The 22,240-nt window shown below is 34.3% G+C and overlaps 1 protein-coding gene across 3 annotated transcripts in view; it reads right to left on the reverse strand.

Moving 5' to 3' along the window:
* Positions 1 to 1,009: 1,009 nt before the first annotated feature.
* Positions 1,010 to 22,240, reverse strand: part of SLC5A3 (solute carrier family 5 member 3) — a 76,159-nt gene continuing 54,928 nt past the window's right edge. The window contains exons 2-3 of one of the 3 annotated variants that reach the window (XM_051984921.1): positions 21,032 to 21,171; positions 1,010 to 1,366 (exon numbers count right to left, since the gene is read on the reverse strand). In XM_051984921.1, the coding sequence (XP_051840881.1) occupies positions 1,183 to 1,366; positions 21,032 to 21,171 (324 nt within the window). In that variant the 3' untranslated portion in view covers positions 1,010 to 1,182. Of the gene's footprint in view, positions 1,367 to 21,031; positions 21,172 to 22,240 lie in introns of those variants that run through there. The other 2 variants (XR_007951832.1, XR_007951833.1) reach the window with 2 other exon arrangements.

Consider the following 22,240-nt stretch of genomic DNA (forward strand, 5'->3'; position numbering starts at 1 on the left):
TCCCACCATTGTTGCCTGATGACTTCTTTTAAGACCCCGCTCCCCAATTCAACACAGAAAGAAGTAAGCTCTATCTCCTCAAATCTCTCATAATCACTTCACTGAGTATGTTTTTCTTGTGCATTCATAATATTCCATTTGTATAATTATTGTATCCCCAAGAAATATGATTCTGTTTGGCACTATGGAAAATATGCCCAATTTGATACTGGGATACCTAGATTCTAGTTCATTATTTCCTCCATGAGCAAAGGCAAGTTACTGGTGAGCCTTAAACTCCTAATCAGTAAAATGGGGACAAGAATAGTTACACCATTCTCTTCACAGTATAGTTGTAAGGATCAAATGTGAATGTGTAGAAAGTACTATTTCAGAGTAAGCTACTATTATCATTGTATTCTATGGTTCCTATACAGAAAACACAATATCTGTTGAATTTAACTGAACTTTTGGTGGGCTGGTTCTTGTCTTTTTAAAAAATGGCCAGGAAATCTGCTAAAAGTTAAGTAAAACATAACTTACCTTTTTCTGCATTTCTCCCTACCTGACACACACAGTTCTCTGAATTTTGATAAGTCTGGATCCCGTGCCAAGAAACAATCAAAATTCAGCCATTCTAAAGAAGTTATGTTGAGAGAATGTGAAGAAATTCATAAAGTATCCTCCTTGACCTTAATTTTTAAAATCACTTAAACCCTGTTCTCAAAAGGAATTTGTATTAATATCAATCAGTATTAAATATAAATTTATTCTTGATTACAGTATGATTATGACTGGCTAGAAATAAGGTCCCTAAGCAGCTCAAAGCAGGTTCAATGTATCTGTCCTGATGATACCATTCACTTTCAGTTTTCAATAATTATTGCAATTTTGACGCTACAATTTAAAGTCTTTTCTCTCTTTTTTTTAAAAGAAAAAAATACTTTTAAAAACTGATATTATGGCCTCACCTAACTGTGAGCAACTTTCCTTATTTCCTTTTCCTCTGAGAAGAGGTACACAAAGTTGCTTTATTATTATATCAATTTTATTATTATATTAACTTTTGACAATTAAAAGTACACTTGCCATTTGTTTCCAAAGTTCTTATACAATTAAGAGTCAAGATGAGTGAATTGATAATAAATGATGCATTTTTGTCAGTGAAATAGAAATAAGACTGAAACCAGCCACATCTTCTATTTATTTCTTCTTGGAATATAATTTATCTTCAAGAGGAACAGGAACGATGCCTTCACACTCTTTCACTGCTAAGGTTTGTGGGTGTTTCACAATATTCGGTCTGATCACATCAATGTCTCGATTTAAGTGTCCCATTATGCTTTCAACAGCTGTTGTTGGTGCATAAAAATCCACCAAGAAATACCTGCAACAAAATAACCAAAGTTTCAATTCATTCATTCATCCAACCACCATTTATTTATTACTTTCTTTGTGTTAGGTTTTAGCAATACAAAGTTTAGCTTCAAAATTATTGTGTTAGATTTTACTACTTGGCCAATTTCCTTCCTAAAATCCTCTCCAAAGACAGATATCTGCTCCATTCTCCACCCCCCCCCCAAAGAAATTGCTGACCCTAGAAATCATCAGAATATCCATAATTAGAGAATTTTTGTCTTAAAACAACAACAACAATAACCCTTCTAAGTTTAGGCTCAGTATTCTACTGTCTTTCTACAACAGAAATTCTATGGAAATGTTTCCAGGTGAATATTTGCACTTATGAGCTGTAGCGTAATATAATATATACAATATAGACTTCAAATAAGTGGGTTTATTCTATCTACTTGACTCTATGGGTCAATAGTTCATATTCTTTGAAGGTCAGAGAAGTTTAATAGCTAGGATTGCATCAATTAAGGAAGCAGGGTGTGATTCCAAACCAAATCCTCCAACTCCAAATTCCACTTTCTTTCCATTACATTAAGATGCTGTCTCCCTTGTTTCCATGACACTTCCTTTTCCTGGTTCTATCCCAGGGATTTCTCCTTTTGACTTTCTGGCTGGCTAATTCTCCTCTTTTTGTGATTTTATCTACTCCCAGGACTTCAACAATCACTTGAATGAAAACAATGCCTAATTCTCTAGTTCCAATCTCAGACTTTCCCTAGATTTATCTTTTCCTGAATACTCTGAATTTCTGAATACACCTTGAATTCATGTTTAAAATTGAATATGTAATGCCATAAACCTTTCCCTTACAATTATTTGGAGTCATCTTTAAATCTTCCCCGCCACCTCCCCTTGATCCCACTGCCAGTATACAAATCTCTCTCAAACCTTGTTCCTCTCTTCTCCATTCAGATTGAACCACAGATGTTGCAAATTCTTAAGTCTTCTTGCAGTGATCTGCAGATCCTTTAAATGGCCAACACCAAGCAGCGAAAAAGCTGATCTTCCTAATACATGTGTATGTATTAATTCATAAATTTTATATACATCCTTACACACATGCATGTGTATGTGTAAGGATGTATATAAACAAATATACACACACACACAGACACACAGATCCTTAAGGGTTAATCCTGAACAGTCTATTTCTCAATGATTCTCTTTTCAAACTCTGATACTCTGCCTAAATTCATTTTTCAATAAATAACTTCCCCTTCCCCTCCTTTATTTTTATTAAGCCAATAATTCTGAATCCTCCACTACCAAAGTACAAAATCCAAATTCCCATCTCTTTAACTCAATCTATTATACTATCTCCTCCTCAACCCTGTAAGGTTTTGTACCAGATCTGTATGCCTCTTCCATTTCCAGAATACTTGTCCCACAATTAACAAATTAAACCTCTTCCTTTCTTACTCTTTCCATCTTCTGACACATTGTGAGACCTGGCTCCTTTCTGAAGATACGATCTTCTTTGTTCACCTTTTCCAGGAATGGCTTAGATTTCCTCTCATTCCCTTGACTCACAAACTGTGGGAGGAGAGTCAAAAGAATGCCTACTTGCTCTCACTGCCATTTCTAGACTCTCCCTCTATCACTAACACTGCACAATTAATTATTTTTTGAGATTCATCCTAACTAAATATCACTGGTCACTATCCTGAGGAACAGCCATTGAATCTTGGGACATTTGCCTTCTTTCTTCAATGACCTCAAATTATACGAAGATGTCCCTTCAAATATCTGAACTTCTTAGTTCCTTAAAATCACTCAATTCACAGAACATACTCCTCCCTCCACTCCAATTAACTTACCACAAAAATGGTCATAAAACTCTGGACTTTGCCATACCTAGAAGTGCTCTTCTTCCAGGTTTGTGAACCCTGAAATTCTTCTCTGATAATGTTTGCTAATCTATTTTTCTTTATGCCTTACAATCCCTAAGCTTATTCTCCCTGTAACTTCCATTTCCTTCAGCCCTCAGCTCTTTCATCACCAGTACAATGGCTACACTATTTCCTCTTCCCTATGTTAACCCCTTGGTGAACCAGGTCATTTCTACTGACCTCCACTATCAAATGCCTTATCCTATTATAGATCACACCTTGCTAAATTTTAATCTTTGATTACACCACCATCTATCTCCTTGGTTGCTAAAATGAGTTGGTGGAAATCATAAAACTGTGTTAACTGGGTTCACTACAAATCTGCATCCTCTAATTTGAATTGGGCTTTTGTTGCATCATTGTACTTCTTCCTAATCTACCTTGTTCACCACAAAGAGGTTTACAATGGATAAAGCACTAGACTTTACTCAGTAAGAAAAAGCCACGTTCAACTGTGTGATTCTAGGTAAGTCCTTTGACCTCTATCTACCTCACTTTCTTCATCTACAAACCAGAAATGATGCCTTCATACTCATCTCACAATATTGTTGAGAAAATCCAATGAGATGTAAAAACACTGTAAGTGTCTAAAAGATATATAAATACTGGCTAGCTGTTAATATCATTCCAAATCTCTTCTCTCAAGTCTCCCAAAACATCCCTCCTACCCCCACTCTCTCTGTGGAGAACCTCACAAAAGCTATTAGTTTCTTTTTCTTCAGCTTTCCTCATTCCCTACTAATTGTTTCATTCCAATCTTTCATGAAGAGATTTCATAATCTTACTTCTTACCAAGGGTACTGCAACACTTCTATATACTTAAGTTAACAGTTTCTCCAAAGTGGGTCAAAATAAAACAAAATAAAAACTCAAAGCAAGCTGATAATAAGCCTATCTGAACTTAGTTCAGCTGGTCTTTGAATGAAAGACATACATTACTGGGCCTATACAGAAGTCTCTTTAGCCTTCTCTCCACTGATACAGCCTTCAAGAAGACAGGGTTAGTTTCAGGAGCCTTTCCAGGAGGATTATTTTGTTGCCTTGAAAAAAACCAATTCATTTTCACATCTTTTTGAGTGTTGCTGGGGAAAGGAGGTGGGTAGGCAGGGGGTGTTCTGACTCATATACTCCAGGTGGTGATGGTAGAAGGCTAGAAAAGTGGTAAAAAGTGAATAATTTGGTCTAGAACCCTAGGAAAAGTCAGAAATCCCTGATTAATTCTGGAATTAGCCCAATCTCTGCAGCCTCAAAAACCTTAGAGTTTGGGGGGCAAGCTTCATGGAATAATTCAAGACCAAATCAGACCCTCTTGAATAGGGAGAGTCAAGAGTAGATCCCTACATCATCCATGAAGCCCAGTAAGATAGTTATAGTGGAAAGAGTGCAGACCTAGAATCAGAAAAACTGAATTCAAATTCAGACTCAAGTATTTACTGTGGGGTCACATTGCTTAAGTGCTGTGTGACCCAGTTTCCTCAATTGCTAAATAGGAACTATAATAGCACCTATTTCACAGGGCTGTGTGAGGATCAACTGAGATAATTTTTATAAAAATGCTTGCACAGGATCTAATACACAGTAGGTGCCATACCCTATGGATGGCAGATCAGGACTCCAAATGACTTGGTATGTCTGTAATTAGAGCTCAGATTAGTGGCAAAACCCAAGGTTAGAATACATGTGATACACACACAAGTATGTGCATATATGTATGTATAAATGTGTATGTATATGTGTGTATCTTGCTCCTCAATCAGTTCTATCTTGTTATCCATTTTCTACCATGGATACTATTTCAGCCAAACTAAAATGGGGGTTCTCAGGAACCAAGATCACTGGCTAACATGCAAATAAATCTGTGCCACAGCCAAAAGTTATTATACTCATTCAGTGCTTATCATCCAGCTGATCTTAATCTGGGTCTCCTTTGGGCAAAAACTTGATTCTTTTTTTCAACTCTGGAAATTTCCACAAGGAGTGGGGTTAGTGCTGAGAGAGAGATGGCACTGCATTCACACTCTAGCTAAAAGCAGAACCCTCCCTTCATTGTGGGTAAAAGGGAGCTGAGAAGAGGAGAGACAGTAAATAGCAAGCTCTATCTGCAGCAGGACCAGGAAAGGATTGGCACCATTTCAACAGATGATCATGTTCAATGGTTCCTCGACTTATTGATTAAGGTCCAGGGCAGCAATTTGTCCTATACAGATCAAGTACTTAACAAACAACTGTAATATTTCCTAAGCTCTTTTTTGGGGGTTGGGGGATAAACTTATCAATAAATGAATGAATTAATCAATTTATTTAGCCCTTGCTGGTATACATGCAAACTAAATAAATGCAAGGCACTATACTAAGTGCTTTTGTGAAGACTAGGGAGAATGAGATTTTTAAAAAGCATAAGAAATGGACCCTCATATTTCAATGAATTTATAATCAACTTGGGAAGATAACATTTATACATTTTTAAAATTAAAAATACCAGGAAAAATGTATTTTTGTACATTCTGAACATAACCCTCTAGAATAAAATTGAATGAACAATTATCTGCTTGTATCCCCCACAGAATACAAGTTCCTTGAGAGCAGGGATTGTTTCTTTCTTTGTTTTTGTATCATTAGTGCATAGCACAGTGACTGACATATAGTAAATGCTTAATAAATACTTGTTGATTAAAAATTATCTAACTAGAAAATGAGAATGTCAGGGAAAGTCAATAAACATTTATGTGCCAGGCACTGTGCTAAACATTACGGATACCAAAAAAAAAAAAAAAAAAGTATAAGACAAAATGTCTTTTCCTCTGTCCACAAATCTTCTGGAATAAAATATATGAGAGTCCATCATGATCTAGTTTCGTCCTTCCTTTCCTGACTTAAACATGATTCCCCTTCATGAATTCACTTCTCATCACAGTTCTGCCACACATAACATCCCATTTCCTGTCTTTGTAGCTTTGCTTGAGCTGACCCTCTACTTTCCCCCATGCATAATGTATTGACTATTTGCCTTGGAGAATATCTAGCTTCCTTCAAAGTTCAATTCAAGCCTCATATGAGGTCTTCCTTCATTTCCCAGCTGTCTCCTCTCTCAAATTACCTTGTACTTAATTACATTTATTTTATTTTTTTATGGATACAAATTATTTTAATAGCATTTTATTTTTTCCCAATTATATGTCAATTTTTAGCATTCATTTTTACAAGATTTTTGAGTTCCAAATTTTTCTTCCTTTGTCCCTCCTTCCCTCCTCTCCCTTCTTCCTAAAATAGATATAGGTTACATATGTGCAATTATGTAAAATATATTTCCATATTCATCACAGTTGTGAAAAAATAAACAGATCAAAAGTAAAAAAAAAAAAAAAAAGTGGAAAAGGTATGAAGTCCATCAGTTCCCTATCTAGACTGGATAGCATTTTCCATCATAAGTTCTTTGTACTTGTCTTGGATTCCTGTGTTTCTGAGAAGAGCTATGTCATTCATAGTTGATAATCATATATGTTATTGATACTATATATAATGTTTTCCAGGTTCTGTCCATTTCACTTTTGTATATGTCTTTCCAGATTTTTCTGAAATCTACTCATTGTTTCTCATTGCACAACAATATTCCATTACATTCATTTACTATAGCTTATTCAGCCATTTCTGACATTATATTTATTTTACATTCATGTACATTTTTTCCACAGATAGAATATAACTTCCTTCAGGGCAGACAGCTTTATTTTTGTCTTTCTCAGTAAAAACACAATATCTGCCACAAAAGTAACAAAATAAACATTTTTTGATTGATTTGGAAATGAAGAGAGTCTTAGAGGCCAACTATTAAAAATAAAGAAACTGAGGTCCAGAGAGGCGAGTTGCCATAAGTTACACTGAAATTGAGTAGCAGAACACAAACTGGAAATCATATCCTCTGACTACAAATCCAGAGCTTTCTCCCACCAATCTACTAACTGGAGATGCCAGAATGATAGCCAGTTAGAGACAAATGGGCAAAAGTTATTGATATGAAACAGGAATTCTAGAGAAAAATGATAGCTAGTGACATTTCCTAGGTAGATTAGTCTAGTCATTATTACACCACACTACCGACATGGATAATGATGTTCTTGAAACTTGATTGGTCTAGGGGACTAAGGCCATAAAAGAAACCAGTCAGAAGTCAGTGCCCCTCAGATTAAGTAGATGTCCATAGCTGTGCAAGTCCCTATTTCCCACATGACAGAACTTGTATCTATATGAAAAAATAGAAGAAAAGGCAGCAGTACAATATCCTTGTTTAATATTCTAAGAAAGGCCCTGAGACTTGATAATTAAAAGACGACTGATCTTTAAGGATATAATTTCAGAAGAGTAGTGAGGTCAGAAGTGGTGAGGAAGTGAAGATTAGAAATTACAGACAATTTAAGTGTTTGACAATGAAAAAGAAGCTATTTCAGGAGAATGACAGTCACAGGAAGGCTTATCAAGGAGAGTGGGACATATTTGTCTAAGAAAAGTGCAGTGGACACAGGGAGAGACTGAAAACAAAAGGGAGGGGATGATGGATGAGAAAGTCAAGAGAGGATAGGATTAGAGAGACAAGTAGAGGGGTTGGATTTAACAACAAAATGTACTACATCTTCAACAGTCTACAGAAAATGATGGATGAAGGTAAGAGGAAGTGTTCTGAAGTAATAGCAGAGAGAAGAGAGTGCTTACAATACATGTTCTCAATTTTCTCAGTAGAAGAGCAGGCATATTCTATACAATTTGGGAACACAGTATGGGAAGACACAGGGAAAATGAGGTATGAAGAGAAAATCTAGAGCAGATAGCTATTGGGACAGGATGGAGATAGAGGGTCATTTAGGGAAGAAACAAAGGACTGCCATATAGCCATGAGGGCAAAGACTGAAATAAGACACCATGAATTTGTAGTGACCTCAAATTGAAGAGTTGCATAACAAGTTTTGTGGAAATGCTGAGAATGTTGGATAAAACCTTAATAGGCTTTCTTTAAGAAAAAAAAAATCAAATTACTGTTTCAATGAATGATTTGGGGAAAAAAAAATACTGATTTTGGAAAAATCTAAGTTCCAAAACTTAGACATTTTGAATTCTAAGAATGCCCTAAGAAATTAGTCAGTGGCTAGACCAACATGATTCTAGTTTTGTATGACAGACAAAATTACATTGCACATTTGCACAGTGATTATAAGTAATAGCCTTACCATAGAGAGTCATTCAAAAGGTACAAATTATGACTCTCTCATAATTCACTCAAGCCATGGTCAGTTCATTTTCTCTTAGTCTCAATATCTTCATTTGCAGAATGGAGGATTTAGATTCAATGATTCTTTTCAATTCTAAATTCTATGATTTTTTTTTTTTTTTTTGGGCTGAAGCAACTGGGATTAAGTGACTTGCCCAGGGTCACACATCCAGAAAATGCTAAGTGTCTGAGGCCAAATTTGAACTCAGGTCCTCCTGACTTCAGGGCTGGTGCTCTATCACTACACCAATTAGCTATTCCCTAAATTCTATGATTTTTATACATACTTCTAAGGATGTTTTAACAGGAGTGATTACTGATTACACATACTTAATTCTCTACAAAGATCTGATTTCTCCCATTTTATCTAATTCTGAACGTACATCTAACTCACCATTTTGGAATTTACTATCAGGGTTCCCAAGCTAATTGAAATCTGTGTGAAGAACATGAGAGAGTGCCACTGTTCATGAATGTGATCATTTGCATGACATCTGGTCCCATTACATTAATATACTTCCTATCACAAATTCCAATATTCACAATAACTTTTTAAAAATCCCAATTTTCCAATGTCAAGGAGAAAGAAAATGAACTTCCAGACAGAAACTCAGCACACAAATTTCTCAGGAAGAATAGTCATTTGATTTATAAACACTCAACCCCCTCCACAAGTCTTTCCACTAGAAAGACCACTGAATCATAAGACACTCGAAGTCACAGCATCCCAAAGATAAAGCCCCAGGTAAATAACAAAATCTCCACAGCAACCTAAATGTAGGAAAATCACAGCACCAAATAAAGTAAGCTCAGTTCTCAAGCCATCTTACTCTGGAGAAGAGTGGGAGAGGAAAATTTTAAAAGCATTTTCTTAAGAATCAAAAAAAAAAAGTACTATTTGCTTTTTGTGCTATTCCTTTGAGGATATGTTAGCACATACATTAACATAATTAATACTATAGAATATATATGCAAAAAACACATAATTAGCTCATAGGAAAAACAAAGGATTACAGTAACATACATACATATTTACAAATGTGTGCGTAAATAGATGTCATTTTAACCTACACTTTTAATAGCATAACTTAATTCCTTTGCTAAATACAAATTCTGTATTCACCATTTAGTGACAACTATCTGCAAGACACTTGCAATAGTCAATCCATGAGAAAGGGCCAGTTGAAATTTACATGTTTCTGTCTGCCTCCCTAGCTCTGCCCTTGAGCAGACAGTGGAAATTTCCACTGATAACACTTGCTCATCAAAGACGGGGGAAGGGCTGCAGGGAAAGATGTACTGCCCTGAAGCACCTTCAAGCCCTTTCCCAGAACAAAAATCTTTTTCGTACTAGTTACTAGAGAAACAGAATAGCTTGAACTCTACAGCACCTACACTTTATCTGTTGCCCTTTCTTGTTATATATTTCAGAGAGAAAATGATTACACTGATTTTAAAACTGGAGGAGCAAATGGCATTGAAACATTCATATGTTTTGTGTGTTGTTTCAGTTACATTTTAAAATGACTGCAAATTTCTGATCATTACAAATAAACCTGCTCCTCTACAATTATCAGACACTGGGCAAAGATTGGATTAATAATAATAGCTGCTATTTATATAGAACTAGGTTTGCAAAGAAAGATATTATATATATGAACATGGTAATAACTCTGTGAGGTAAGTACTAAAGATATTACTATTCCCATTTTACAGATAAGGAAACAGAACCCTATTGAGGTTAAGTGACTCACCCACAGTAACAAAACTAATTAAGTATCAGAGGCAGGCAAGTGAACCTAATCCTCTCCAGATTCCCTTCCCCCTACACTACGCAGTTCACTTCACAATCTGAAAACAAACTGGTGCTACTGCTGAGGAAGTAACTGGAAATATTAACTAATTAGGAAAATAGAAATGAGAATTAATTTCCTTTGTAAAGTATAGCTATAACACTATGTGCCAGATTGTGTTGACTGAGCAGATCCATCAGGAGAGTGATATAGTAAAACTTCCCTTATTTTCTAGAGTACCATTTATGTTGCATTTCTTCCTCAACATGAATAAAAAGGTGGCAGGCCCTTTTTATGTCTTCTTATCAAAACTGTTTTTAACAGAGGGGAAGTGGAAGGCAAAAGATTTTTTTTAAGGCCCTTTTATAGAACATGGATGTATACAGTGAAACCATGGAGATACAGACTTAAATTACCACGGTCAGCTATACCTAAGCAAATTAAATGTCATCTTCTCAATAAATCAACAGAATGAGGAAGCAAAAAGGGGGATCTTTCACACATGAACAAACACAGTTCTAATGGACTGTGCTATCTGTTTCCACCAGAGCATGGCAGGCAGCAATAAGATATAAAGCTGCATCATTTCAGTTCCATCCATAAGCTGACATTTATTAAGGACCTACTATGTTCCAGTCATTGATCATATCAAGGCAAAAGCAAAATATTCCTTATCCTAGGGGGAAGAAAATATGCAAGTATATTAGTTTGTAGGCATTTACAAATATATATCAACACAAAACAACCTTGGTACTAGCTGATGGAGGAAACTATGAAATGCCTCCTGAAGGAGACTAAAGGAAACAGGAATTTCTAAGACTCAGAGTTGAGAAGGGAAAGCATTCCAGGCCTATGAGTCATTGTATTGTAAAATTTGTGAGGAATAGTAATTGAGCCAGTATAACTAGACAGCAGAATACATCAGGTCATGAAGATCTTTGAATGTCAGGAGTCACTAAGTAACGAGTACCTGCTCAGAACTACATTTTAGGAAAAATCACTAGTAGCTATATGAAGCAAGGATTGGAACATGAAGACTTGAAGACACATCAGAAAAGGAGGTTAATGAAATGATATGGATAAAAAGGTAATGAATGACCTGAGCTAAAATGGTGGCTTGTGCATGCAAAGAAAGGGGCAAATACAAATTTCTATCTGGTATGAAAAGATTAACTTGGAAGAGAGAAATAAAAGAGCAAATAGGAAAGAGAATTTGCTGCTGATTTGGTTAGTTCTGAACAACGATTAAAGACTATTACTACCATTATCAATATTAATAATAATTGATATTGATATATTTATTAATAATTGACATAATAATTATTGACATATAATTGATATTAATAATAATTGACATTAATATTACATTTTAATATTTGAGAAGCACTTTCTAAACACTGTCTTTTTTGATTTGCACAAGAATCTGTGAGGCAGAGTCTATCTAGAGTATTATACTAAAAAATCAAGGTTCCAAGAGATTAAAGGGGTTTTGCTGTATATGTGTGTGTGTAAATAATGGAGACTAATTAAGCAAGTTCCAAAAGTAGGATTTTAATTTATATTCCTGATTCCATGTGTACTTCTTTTTTCTTATCTATCATACCACCTTCTCAAGGAAATTAAGCATACTTGGAAAACTTGGGCTTTTCATAAAGAAAATCTAAATTCCAGTACTACTTATACTGCTATATTCTTTTCTTGGTATGGAATGCTTCCCTTTAAATCAAAAAACTGTCAAAAAACAAAAACCAGCTCTCCTGTTTTTCTTACAAATAATCTTCAGTGAGTACCTACTGGCAGATAATACTAATAGTGGATAACTATAGGCAGTCAGGTAGGCAAAGCAATGACAGCATTTTGTTATCAGAGACACTTTAGGGGCCAAAAGCAAAGCAAGATTACAGAACCATATATGTATTCCTGGGCTTTTTGACTCATTCTCTGGAGCTCTACTGTAAGAACTAAAAAACACATGAACCATTGGTGCTCAAAGTCCTTCCAGAAAACTTACATATTAAGTCCAGAAAACTGTCATAGTTTAATAGGTTCCCAACTCAAGTCTGGGGGAAAGCTAGACTGCCAAGACCGAACTCTGTAAGACTTATTGTCCTGAGTTCAAATATGGCCCCAGAAACTTCCTAGCTGGGTGACTGAAGGAGAGTCACTCAGTCATCTCATCTGCAAAATGAACTGGAGAAGAAATGGGCAAACTACTTTAGTATTTTTGCCAAGAAAAGCCCAAATGTGAAAAATCAGACACAGCTGAAAACAACTAAACAATAAAAACTTATGTTTTTATATGACATAGAGAGCTATGCCTCTCTATGGAATCCTATCATACTACAAACTGCTCTTTGTTTTCACAATACTTGAGGAGTTAGTTGCCTATTTCTATGTAAATACAGGACAGGTCCTTTCTCGTATGTAACAGTAGAGTAGTAACATGTTATTTATATTTAAGAATATTCATTTTATGACCTCTTTGCTGAGGAAACTGCTTCTTCCATGTTCACACTCAAGCTCAGGGCCTAAGGAAATTTGGTTCTTCATGTTAAAGAGAAAAGACCTAACAAGCATCTGTTCCCCTGCTAAAAACAATGTTATAAATGGTTAGAATTTTGTTTGTTTGTTTTTGCTGAGGCAATTGGGGCTAAGTGACTTGCCTAATGTCACACAGCTAGGAAGTATTAAGTGTCTGAGATCAAATTTTAACTCAGGTTCTCCTGACTTCAGGACTGGTGCTCTATCCACTGCGCCACCTAGCTGCCTGTGATTAGGTATTTTTTGAAATAGTACTATTCCACAGGCAAAAAACCAAACAAACAAACAAACAAACAAACAAAAAAAGTTCCTTAAGGCCAGGGAACTTTTTGTTTCCCAGAATCCAGCAGTTTTTTGGTCCATAGCTGGCATTTAATAAGATTGGTGCTGCTGTGGGTCTAAGCTATGAGTAAGATTTCCTCAATACCCACATTACAATCCAAAAAGGAAGGTGTCCCAAGGGAAAGTGATCCTGCAACCCTAGTGGAGACTGAGTCTTGCATTTCATCTGCCAATCATTAACACTCCTCCATGTACAAAATACTTAGAATATATACCAATTTTACTATCACTTCTTTCTGAGAAGGTAAAATTCTTGTATCTATGCATCTTCTCTCACTAGGCTGACTCAAAATCAAAAGAAAATGAACTGAATTGGTTTTCCCACCTTTAGTAAACTGTCAATTGAGTTTTATATTTCACTTCTCTTCTGACTTTTTGAAATTTTGCATTTCTTCTTCAGCTGCCTTTTCACCTTTAGCTTTTGTGGTCCTTCTTCCAATTGAGGAATTCTTAAAACAACTTCCATTTGAGAAAATGCCCTAGATCAACTATACCCACTTTTCTCCCATTTCTGCTCATGACTCTTCTGATTGTTACACCTTGGGGTCATGAAAATATCTTTCTCACCTCCATCCCCAATTTTCATTTCTTTATATGTGTTATCTTTCCCTTCTGCTCCTGTCCCCTGTTAGAATTCCGTAAGGATAGAAAATGTCTTTCTTATTGCTTGTACTTATATTCTCAGAACTTGTCTGGCACTAAACAAGCAAGTGCTTCTAACTCCCCGTTATTGCCCTGTTCTTTTGTGGATTTTTTTAATTCTTCAATTTTTAAGAATGGAGATTATTACAGGGAAATATGTAAAAGTCGGAGCTATTCAATTTGAAACTTTACCCAAAGAGATCACAAAGGAAAGAAAAGAACCCATGTTATAAAAATGTTTGTAAGTAACCCTTTTTTGTAATGGCAAGGAACTGGAAACTAAATGGATGTCCATCAATTGGGGAATGGCTGAATAAGTTATGGCATATAAATGTAATATTATATTATCGTTCTATAAGAAATGATGAACAAGCTGATTTTAGAAAGGCCTGGAGAGACTTATATGAACTGATGCTGAGTGAATTGAGCAGAATGAAGAGAACATTGCACATAGTAACAATAAGATTATGTGATGATCAATTGATGAACATGGCTCTTCTCAACAACATAATAATTCAAAGCAATTCCAATAGACTTGAGATGGAAAATACCATCCACATCCAGAGAGATACTATGGAGACTGAATATGGATTGAAGCATAGTATTTTCCCTTTTTTTGTTCTTTGCTTTTTTCTTTCTCATGGTTTTTTCCCTTTTGGTCTGATTTTTCTTACACAACATAACAAATATGGAAATATACTGAAAAGAACTATACATATTTTACTTATATTAGATTATTTGCTGTCTTGGGAATGGGGCAAATAAGGGAAGAAGGGAGAAAAATTTGGAAAACAAAGTCTTACAAAAACAAATGCTGAAAACTATCTTTACATGTATTTAGGGAAATAAAATACTATTGAAATTTTTTTTAGAAGAAAATTGTAGCTCTTAAAAATCATACTTCAATTTATATGTCCTGATGCAAAGTGAAGTGAGTAGAACCAGGAGTACAATATACACAGCAATAGCAATATTGTAATGATGATAAACTGTGAAAAGTTTTAACAACTCTGATCCACACAAAGATCTAAGGCAATTCCAAAGAACTCAAGATGAAAAATGCTATCTACTTTTAGAGAGAGAACGAATAAGCTCTGAATGTAAACCAAAGCATATTTTTTCTTTATTTTTCTCCAAACATGGCTAATATGGAAATGATACACGTGCCTTCATATGTATGAGGAATATAATATGTAAATATATGTTATATCACACATTTGAATGGAGAAGATATAGAGGGAGACAAACTTTGGAACTTATATCAAAAACAATATAAATTTAAAAAAAATTTAAGTACACTTCAATATTGCAGCAACTAATGAGGGCAAGAATTAGAAAGATCATTCTTATCCTCAATGAAAATAGATTTTATACCAAAGTGCAATTGAAAATTAAAACTAATTATGATAAACTAATTAATCCTCAAAAAATAGCAAATACTTTCCAAAGAACCTAGCAACTGGAAGAATTGTTAATAATTTCCCTGTAACGTGAAAAAAGTTTCTTTAAATTAGAAGACCATTGCTATGAAGAAAGCATGCTTGTTATAAATGAGACAACAGAAAAAGCTAGAGTACTGGACTGAAAAAAGTTAACTTTTATTGATGAAACTTATTTCATTTAAGGCCATATAACAAAACTCTTGTCATAAGAAGTCCAAGTGAACTAGTAATAGCTATATTGTCACAAAACTGTAAAAAAATGCATCAAACTTGTCAAGACTTATTTTCACTGAGTCTTGTACATATTACCAGGATGATGAACTCTGATATGCACATTGATAGAAGAAGAAATAGAATTTAAACTACCTATGAGTTATAATCAAATCCAGATATGATACCTTTAATATAAAATGGTTTTTAAGTGTGATTTTATGATGAATTAAGGAGTGTATATTAAAATATTGTTTTTAAAATATAAAATAAGTGATTGTAGCAAAAAAAACACATTTAAAATGTTTTAAAGATGTAAAAAAATAAGATCTGTCTTATGTCGTAATGAATTAACTTTAACCCAAGTAATTTACATACCAATGTACACTCTATAATAGTCATGAAAATAGCTAACATTTATATAATGATTTAAGTTATATAAAACTATTTACAAATATTTTCTTCTGTTACTCTCACAACAGGTCTGGAAGGTAGGTACTATTATTATCTCCATTTTTTCAGATGAGAAAACTGAAATAGATGTTAAATGATTTGTCCAGGATGATAGAGCTAACAAATGTCTGAAACATCAGGGCCAGTACTCTTACTGATTATACCACATATTTCTTTATTACTTAATCATTGGCTACTTAAGAGTAACTTGTCCCCAAATCTTAGTTCCACATTCTTGCATCCTAATCCTTCTCAACCCTACTCCACATGTCACTCTAATTCTGTCCCCTTCCAGTGTGCCCTTTGAAATTTCTTTCATAATGAACAAACCTCCTTTCATTTTGGATAGTGTCCTCCAATACTCCTTTTATCCATTTACATTGAAACCTGACTATCCCCTGATGACACGGAGTCCCTGATACTCCTCTCTAGCACAATCTGCACCTATTCTCAAATACCTTCATTCATTGATCCTAAAGAATCTGAATACCCCTGCTTTCCTACACTGACACTTTCAGATTCTCCCTTTGCAGTCACTGCTCGGCAACTTTTCTTCTGAAGTTCATTCTTATTTTTCCTCTCCTGTGCAATTCTTGTCCTTACACTAAAGGATTTCGACACTCATGCTGGTGACTAAACATCCTCAAATCCTCTGAAATCGTCCCCTTCCTCTTTCTCTAATCTATCGTCCAAAATTGCCAGACAGATTCTCCTTGAGCACTGATCTTACCAGGTTCCTCTTCTATTAATAAACTATAATATCTCCCTATTATCTTCTAGGATCACTTATAAACTCCTCTGGTTTAGAACTTAAATTTCTTAACATTTGGTCCCAGATCTTTTCAGCCTCAAAATACATGATTCATTTTCTGCACTCCACAGTCCAGACAAATTGGCCATTCTTCATGCCTGATATGTACTCCATGCTCTGTCCCATATCATACAGTATTCTTTCTTCAATATTCTTCATAAAGTTTTCCTGACTGCCTTAATTTTAGTTTCTCCCTTTGAAAACTACCTTATATTAAATTATGCTGTCTGCATATACTTATAGAACTATATCCCTTAACTCTATATATACTCTTATGAAAAGAAAGATTGGAAACAATGAAGTGTAAGTTTCTTCAAAATAAAGATTGTTACATTTTTCTTATAAATCCAGCACTAGGACAGTGCCTGTTACATAGTAGGTGACTAATAAATGCTTATTGACTGAGCAAGCCTGAGAACATAATCATCATAAATACATTTTTATATAAGGAAATGAGTTCTGAGTTTCAGACAATTAGCTTATGAACAAATTATCTGTAACATGGAAATTGTAGTGGTGTATAAAACATAATGCCGACATTTTTGTTTTAGACATAAATCAATCATTTGTTATATTTAATTAACATCAGAGACTATCAATTGAAGACAGAGTAGATAGAAGGAATTTGAAATCAGGAAGATCAAGTTTGGAATCCCACTTCTGATACTTATTATTATTGTGGCTCTAAGAAAGTCTCTTAACTTTCCTAAACCTTAGTGTTCTCAATCACAAAAATGAGGGGGTTAAATTAGATGGGATCTGGAGTTCTTTACAACTCAAAATCTATGATCCTATGCTGTTCAATCCCAAAGATTCCAAAGGCCAAAGAACAAAAATTTAGTCTAAAAGTCTTCCCAATTTTTTATAAAAATTGAAAATCCACTTATCAAAAACAAAATCACTTTCTTTTCCTCTTCCTCTTTCTTCTTTTCTGAATATCTGTTTCTATCTGTCTCATACACTCACTATACACACACACACACACCCCTTCTTTATATTACATATGGTTTCTGGTTTGACAACTGTCTGGCCTCAGCAGGTAATACCATTCTATTGAAACAAAATAAAATGCTCATTCAAGACTTCTTCTCCCTTAAAAAATGATCATTCTAAAGCTAAATTATTTTGGGGAAGGAAATAGGGTTCCTGAATGCACATTCTCTGAGTCTAAATTTTTGTTATGTGTAAAATGGAGATAATATCTATCACTATATAGAAGAACATAGAGGAATGTTGTAAGAAAATGAGATGACAAGTCAGAAAGGGCTTCAAAACAAGACATGAAACACCTTTAGTACTGAGATTTTTCTCTGAAGTGCCTGGATTTTAAAGGAATTTTTTAGTAAGTAGATAGTCTAGTTAAAAAAAAAAAAAAAAAAAAAACAAAAAAAAAAAAAAAAAAAAAAAACCTTCCTCTTCTACCCCACTGCCTTCAGACTTAGAAAACACAGGCATGAAAAGCAGTTGAGTACAGACAATATGCACAAAATGGAGACCTAAGCAACACCTCCATCTGGTTTTTCATCTCAGATGCTGGCAGGAATCTGAGATAGGAATAATCTCTGAAGAAATTTGCCTCTTGTAGTAAGATGAGGCCACATTAACACTGAGACTCATGACCCTTTAATGTGTCTCAGATAGCACTCCTTTATGACAGGATGGATCCGCCATCAAGGAATGAAGCCAAGTCTAAAAATGAGGTGAGTCAGAATCATGCCATAATATTTAAACACCTGGGGCAGCCGTAACAGCACTCAATCCACATTATCGGAGAATGATGGAAATGAGGTTGTCTCTACTGTATATATAACAGAGGTGGATTTAGGCAGAGATTATTTAATGATTCTATGATCCAACATTTGAAAGTGCTTGTCTTTGCTTTAGGATAAATGGTGAAAAAGGTTTACATCCTTACTATCAAAACCAATCCAGTTTATGGGTGGTGGTTGTTTTGCTTATTTGTTTGTTTGCTTTTAACAGAAACAAACAAACAAAAAACCTTTTATTGTTATTTTGATTGTCACAAGATAGGATAGCCTCTGTGCATTACAAGTTGCCTAGCAACATCTCTCAGACCTTACTAAGCACCAGAATTCATTTCAGAGTTGCTTGAGGAGTTCAACACCAGCATTTTACTGCTTAACAAGGTTAAACAACCAGAAGATGGAATTTACAATATCTGTCTGTGACTGAGCTTTATACATACATATACTACAAAAACTCAATCCAGTGCCTCATTCTGTGTCATCAATTCTCCAGCTTTCCTTTTGGGAAGGATTTTCCTTTTGAGAAGGATCATCTTTTCCACATTTTGGCACATGGAGAGAAGGAAAATGTTTCATACATCATATACACAGCTTCAATCCCACAAGAAGTACAGCTTGGTATAACACATGCCATAGGCAGTCTTAACATCTGATCTATATTATCTCCCATGTCTCCCTATCCCCATCTACAGAACATTCAGGTTTATCCTCAGATGACTAAGAATGGGATATATGAAAAAGGGATATATGCCATCAGACATGCGATAAATTACAGAAACATTAAGACAGCCATTTAAACCTAATGTATTGCTGCTAAGAGACTCAACACTATGGCATCAAATCTTTAATACCTGCTTCAGAAAAGTGGTAAATGAATTAATGCAGCAAAAAGAGGGCAGAATCCCAATTTATAAAAACAAGAATCACATTGTGAAAACAATGTTGAAAGACTTCAGAACTCTGATAAACTCAATGAACAATCACAAAATTGTGTCTGGGCTGATGAAGTCCCAATACATATCCTAATACAGAGATGATGTATTCAGTGTACAGAGTAAGACATATTCTTTGAAAATAACCAATATAAAAATTTGTTTTGCTCAATTACAGAAATAAATGATACAGATATGAAGAGATATATATGAGAGAAAGAATAGACTTTTGTTCATTGAAAAAAATTAAATGTAACTATAAAAAGGAAGTTAGTATTTGTTGTTGGGAAGCAAACAATAAATTGGATTAGATAGTAGCTATTTTCTATTATGTGGGTAAGCTCTACAAACCAGTCAATTACTCTTAGACAATACATTTCAGTAATTACTGTAATCCATACATTTAGAAATAATTCAACTAGTATACTGCCAAAACATTGCTAATGGGGATGTTCAAAAGACAAGAGAAAAGAGTTAAGCTCTTAGATATAAAAAAGAAGAGTTTTATACTCTGGTTTCTCTTCAAATCATATAAATGTTTTGCCTTTTTAAAAAAAGAAGAATTTTATTGTTATTTTTTCATCAATAGTAGAGGATGGATAACTGGATTGGGCAGCAGCATTTCAGAATTAGAAGTCACATTGAAAATAATTAGGTACAAACCACATCTAAACAATAAACAACAAATTAAGGGAGCTGAACCAAAATTATGACTCAGGTATTTACTACCTGTGAGACTCTTGTCATGTCATTTCTATGGGTCTCAGTTCCCTCATCCCTAACATGAGAATTAGACTAAGTAATCTCAAAGGTCCCTTTTAATTCTAAATCTTAAAAAAAAAAGGGGGGGGGGCAGGGAGAAGGAGTGTTAGTGGTGATTTACATGACAATTTTAAAAGGAAAAGCAAGTTACAAATAATAGATTTGCAATTTAAAGTGAAATCCCATAAATTAAATCATGTTACAAATATAGATCAGATATAGATCCAAAATTAAAAATAAATCCTATAAATTATAATTTTAATTTAAAAAATTAAATCTCTATTCTATAGTTCTAGCTAATTCCAACTCCCAACATGACCTATTTTTGTATTTTTTTGAGCAGCAGTGTGGCATGATGCACAGGGAGCTGGACATGGAAACAGTGAAACATGGATTACTTTTTAAGTCCTACTTCCTCTCTGCCTGCTCCCTTTAACACACAATACAGACTTTATGACAAGTCTCTTAACTTAACTTTCTAAGACTTTAAGTTGCAAGATAGTGTCTATCAGGGTTAAAAAAAAAAAAAAAAAAAAAAAAAGGACTCTCACCAGGAATTCTCTTATCAATGAATTTATAAGTCATATAAAAAGACACTCCAGACAAAAGAATTTTTTGGATGTATTTTACTATACTGACCTGCAATGGAACTCCATATACTAGAAATTAAATTATTATAATAAATTCATTATAATGCATACATTAACAGGAATCTCTCTATATTGAATTAAACAATGCTATCTTTTGAGTTAGCTTATACTAAAGATGTTTCACAAGTGATATAGGAAGAACCTACCATCCTCTGTGATGGCGTTGATTATGTATGGAGATCTTATATGGAAGTGCCCTTTCACCCAGGTTTTCCAAATTTCGCACTATTGCGCCTTTATCCAACAGAGCTTGTAAGGTGCGCTTCAGGGCAGTGGCAGTCTCAGGCTATTAAGTTTTAGAAGGAAACAAAAACACAGTTTACCATTTCAATCAGAAATAACAAAAGAACTATCTTAAATACAGAGATATCCATCCCAATAGATTCATATACCAATGGATATCATCCCAATGAAACAATATAAAGTTTGAGTTATGACAAAATAAAACAGAGAATGTGAAAAATCCAGAGCATGAAGGAATTATTCTTGAATTTTTCTAATGAAATTTGTGTCTGTATTACCAAAGAAAAATGATTCACTTAAACATCTGAAATCTTTCTTTCCACAAATCCTAATGAAAAACTGCTAATGTATTCAGAAAATATGTTGAATCTGGAGAAATATGAGGATGTCCCACCAAAAAATTTATTTTTATTATGTTTTAATAAGCTGGCAACTTTAAAAATATCCAAAAAAGTATCATTTTTGATAGATCACAGTGTAATTCCAAATAACTCTACACTAAAAGACATGCAAATTATAGATAAATCAAAAATGATTGACTAAGATGACAATAATTCTGATTGACCACAGCCCCTTGGTTTGGTAGCTATGCTACACATTTGGGTTTCAGTTTTGTCTAACAAAAAAGCATTTCCCTGTGGTAACTCTAACTGAAGCATTTCCAGCAATAAACTTGGAATATTCTTTGTACAAATCACACTTTTTAAAAAAATTTTATTTTATCTAGATTTATGATCATATAATCCTATGATCTTTATCTGAAAAGGAGGAAAAAAGATATTTAATAGCACCAAAAACAAGAAAATGACCAAAATATATTTTCTTGTTTAATATTCTAAATATAAAAGTTAAATCAAGGATTAATACACTTTCATGGCACAACTGGTATCCTCAACTGGACACCCATATTATAATATAAAGTATAAACATAAATAAAGTATAAAAAGAAAAGTCTTGTAAAGAGATTTTTAAAAAATATTATCAGAAAACTTAGTAAGGAAGGAAGGAAAGAAGGAAAAAAGGAAGGAAGGGAAGAAGAGAGGAAGGGAGGAAGGGAGAAAGAGAAAGAAAGAAAACAGTCTAGGATATATGACAATTTGAAATGTTAAACA

The sequence above is a fragment of the Antechinus flavipes genome, chromosome 3 (assembly GCF_016432865.1).
Source record: "Antechinus flavipes isolate AdamAnt ecotype Samford, QLD, Australia chromosome 3, AdamAnt_v2, whole genome shotgun sequence".
Lineage (NCBI taxonomy): Eukaryota > Metazoa > Chordata > Mammalia > Dasyuromorphia > Dasyuridae > Antechinus > Antechinus flavipes.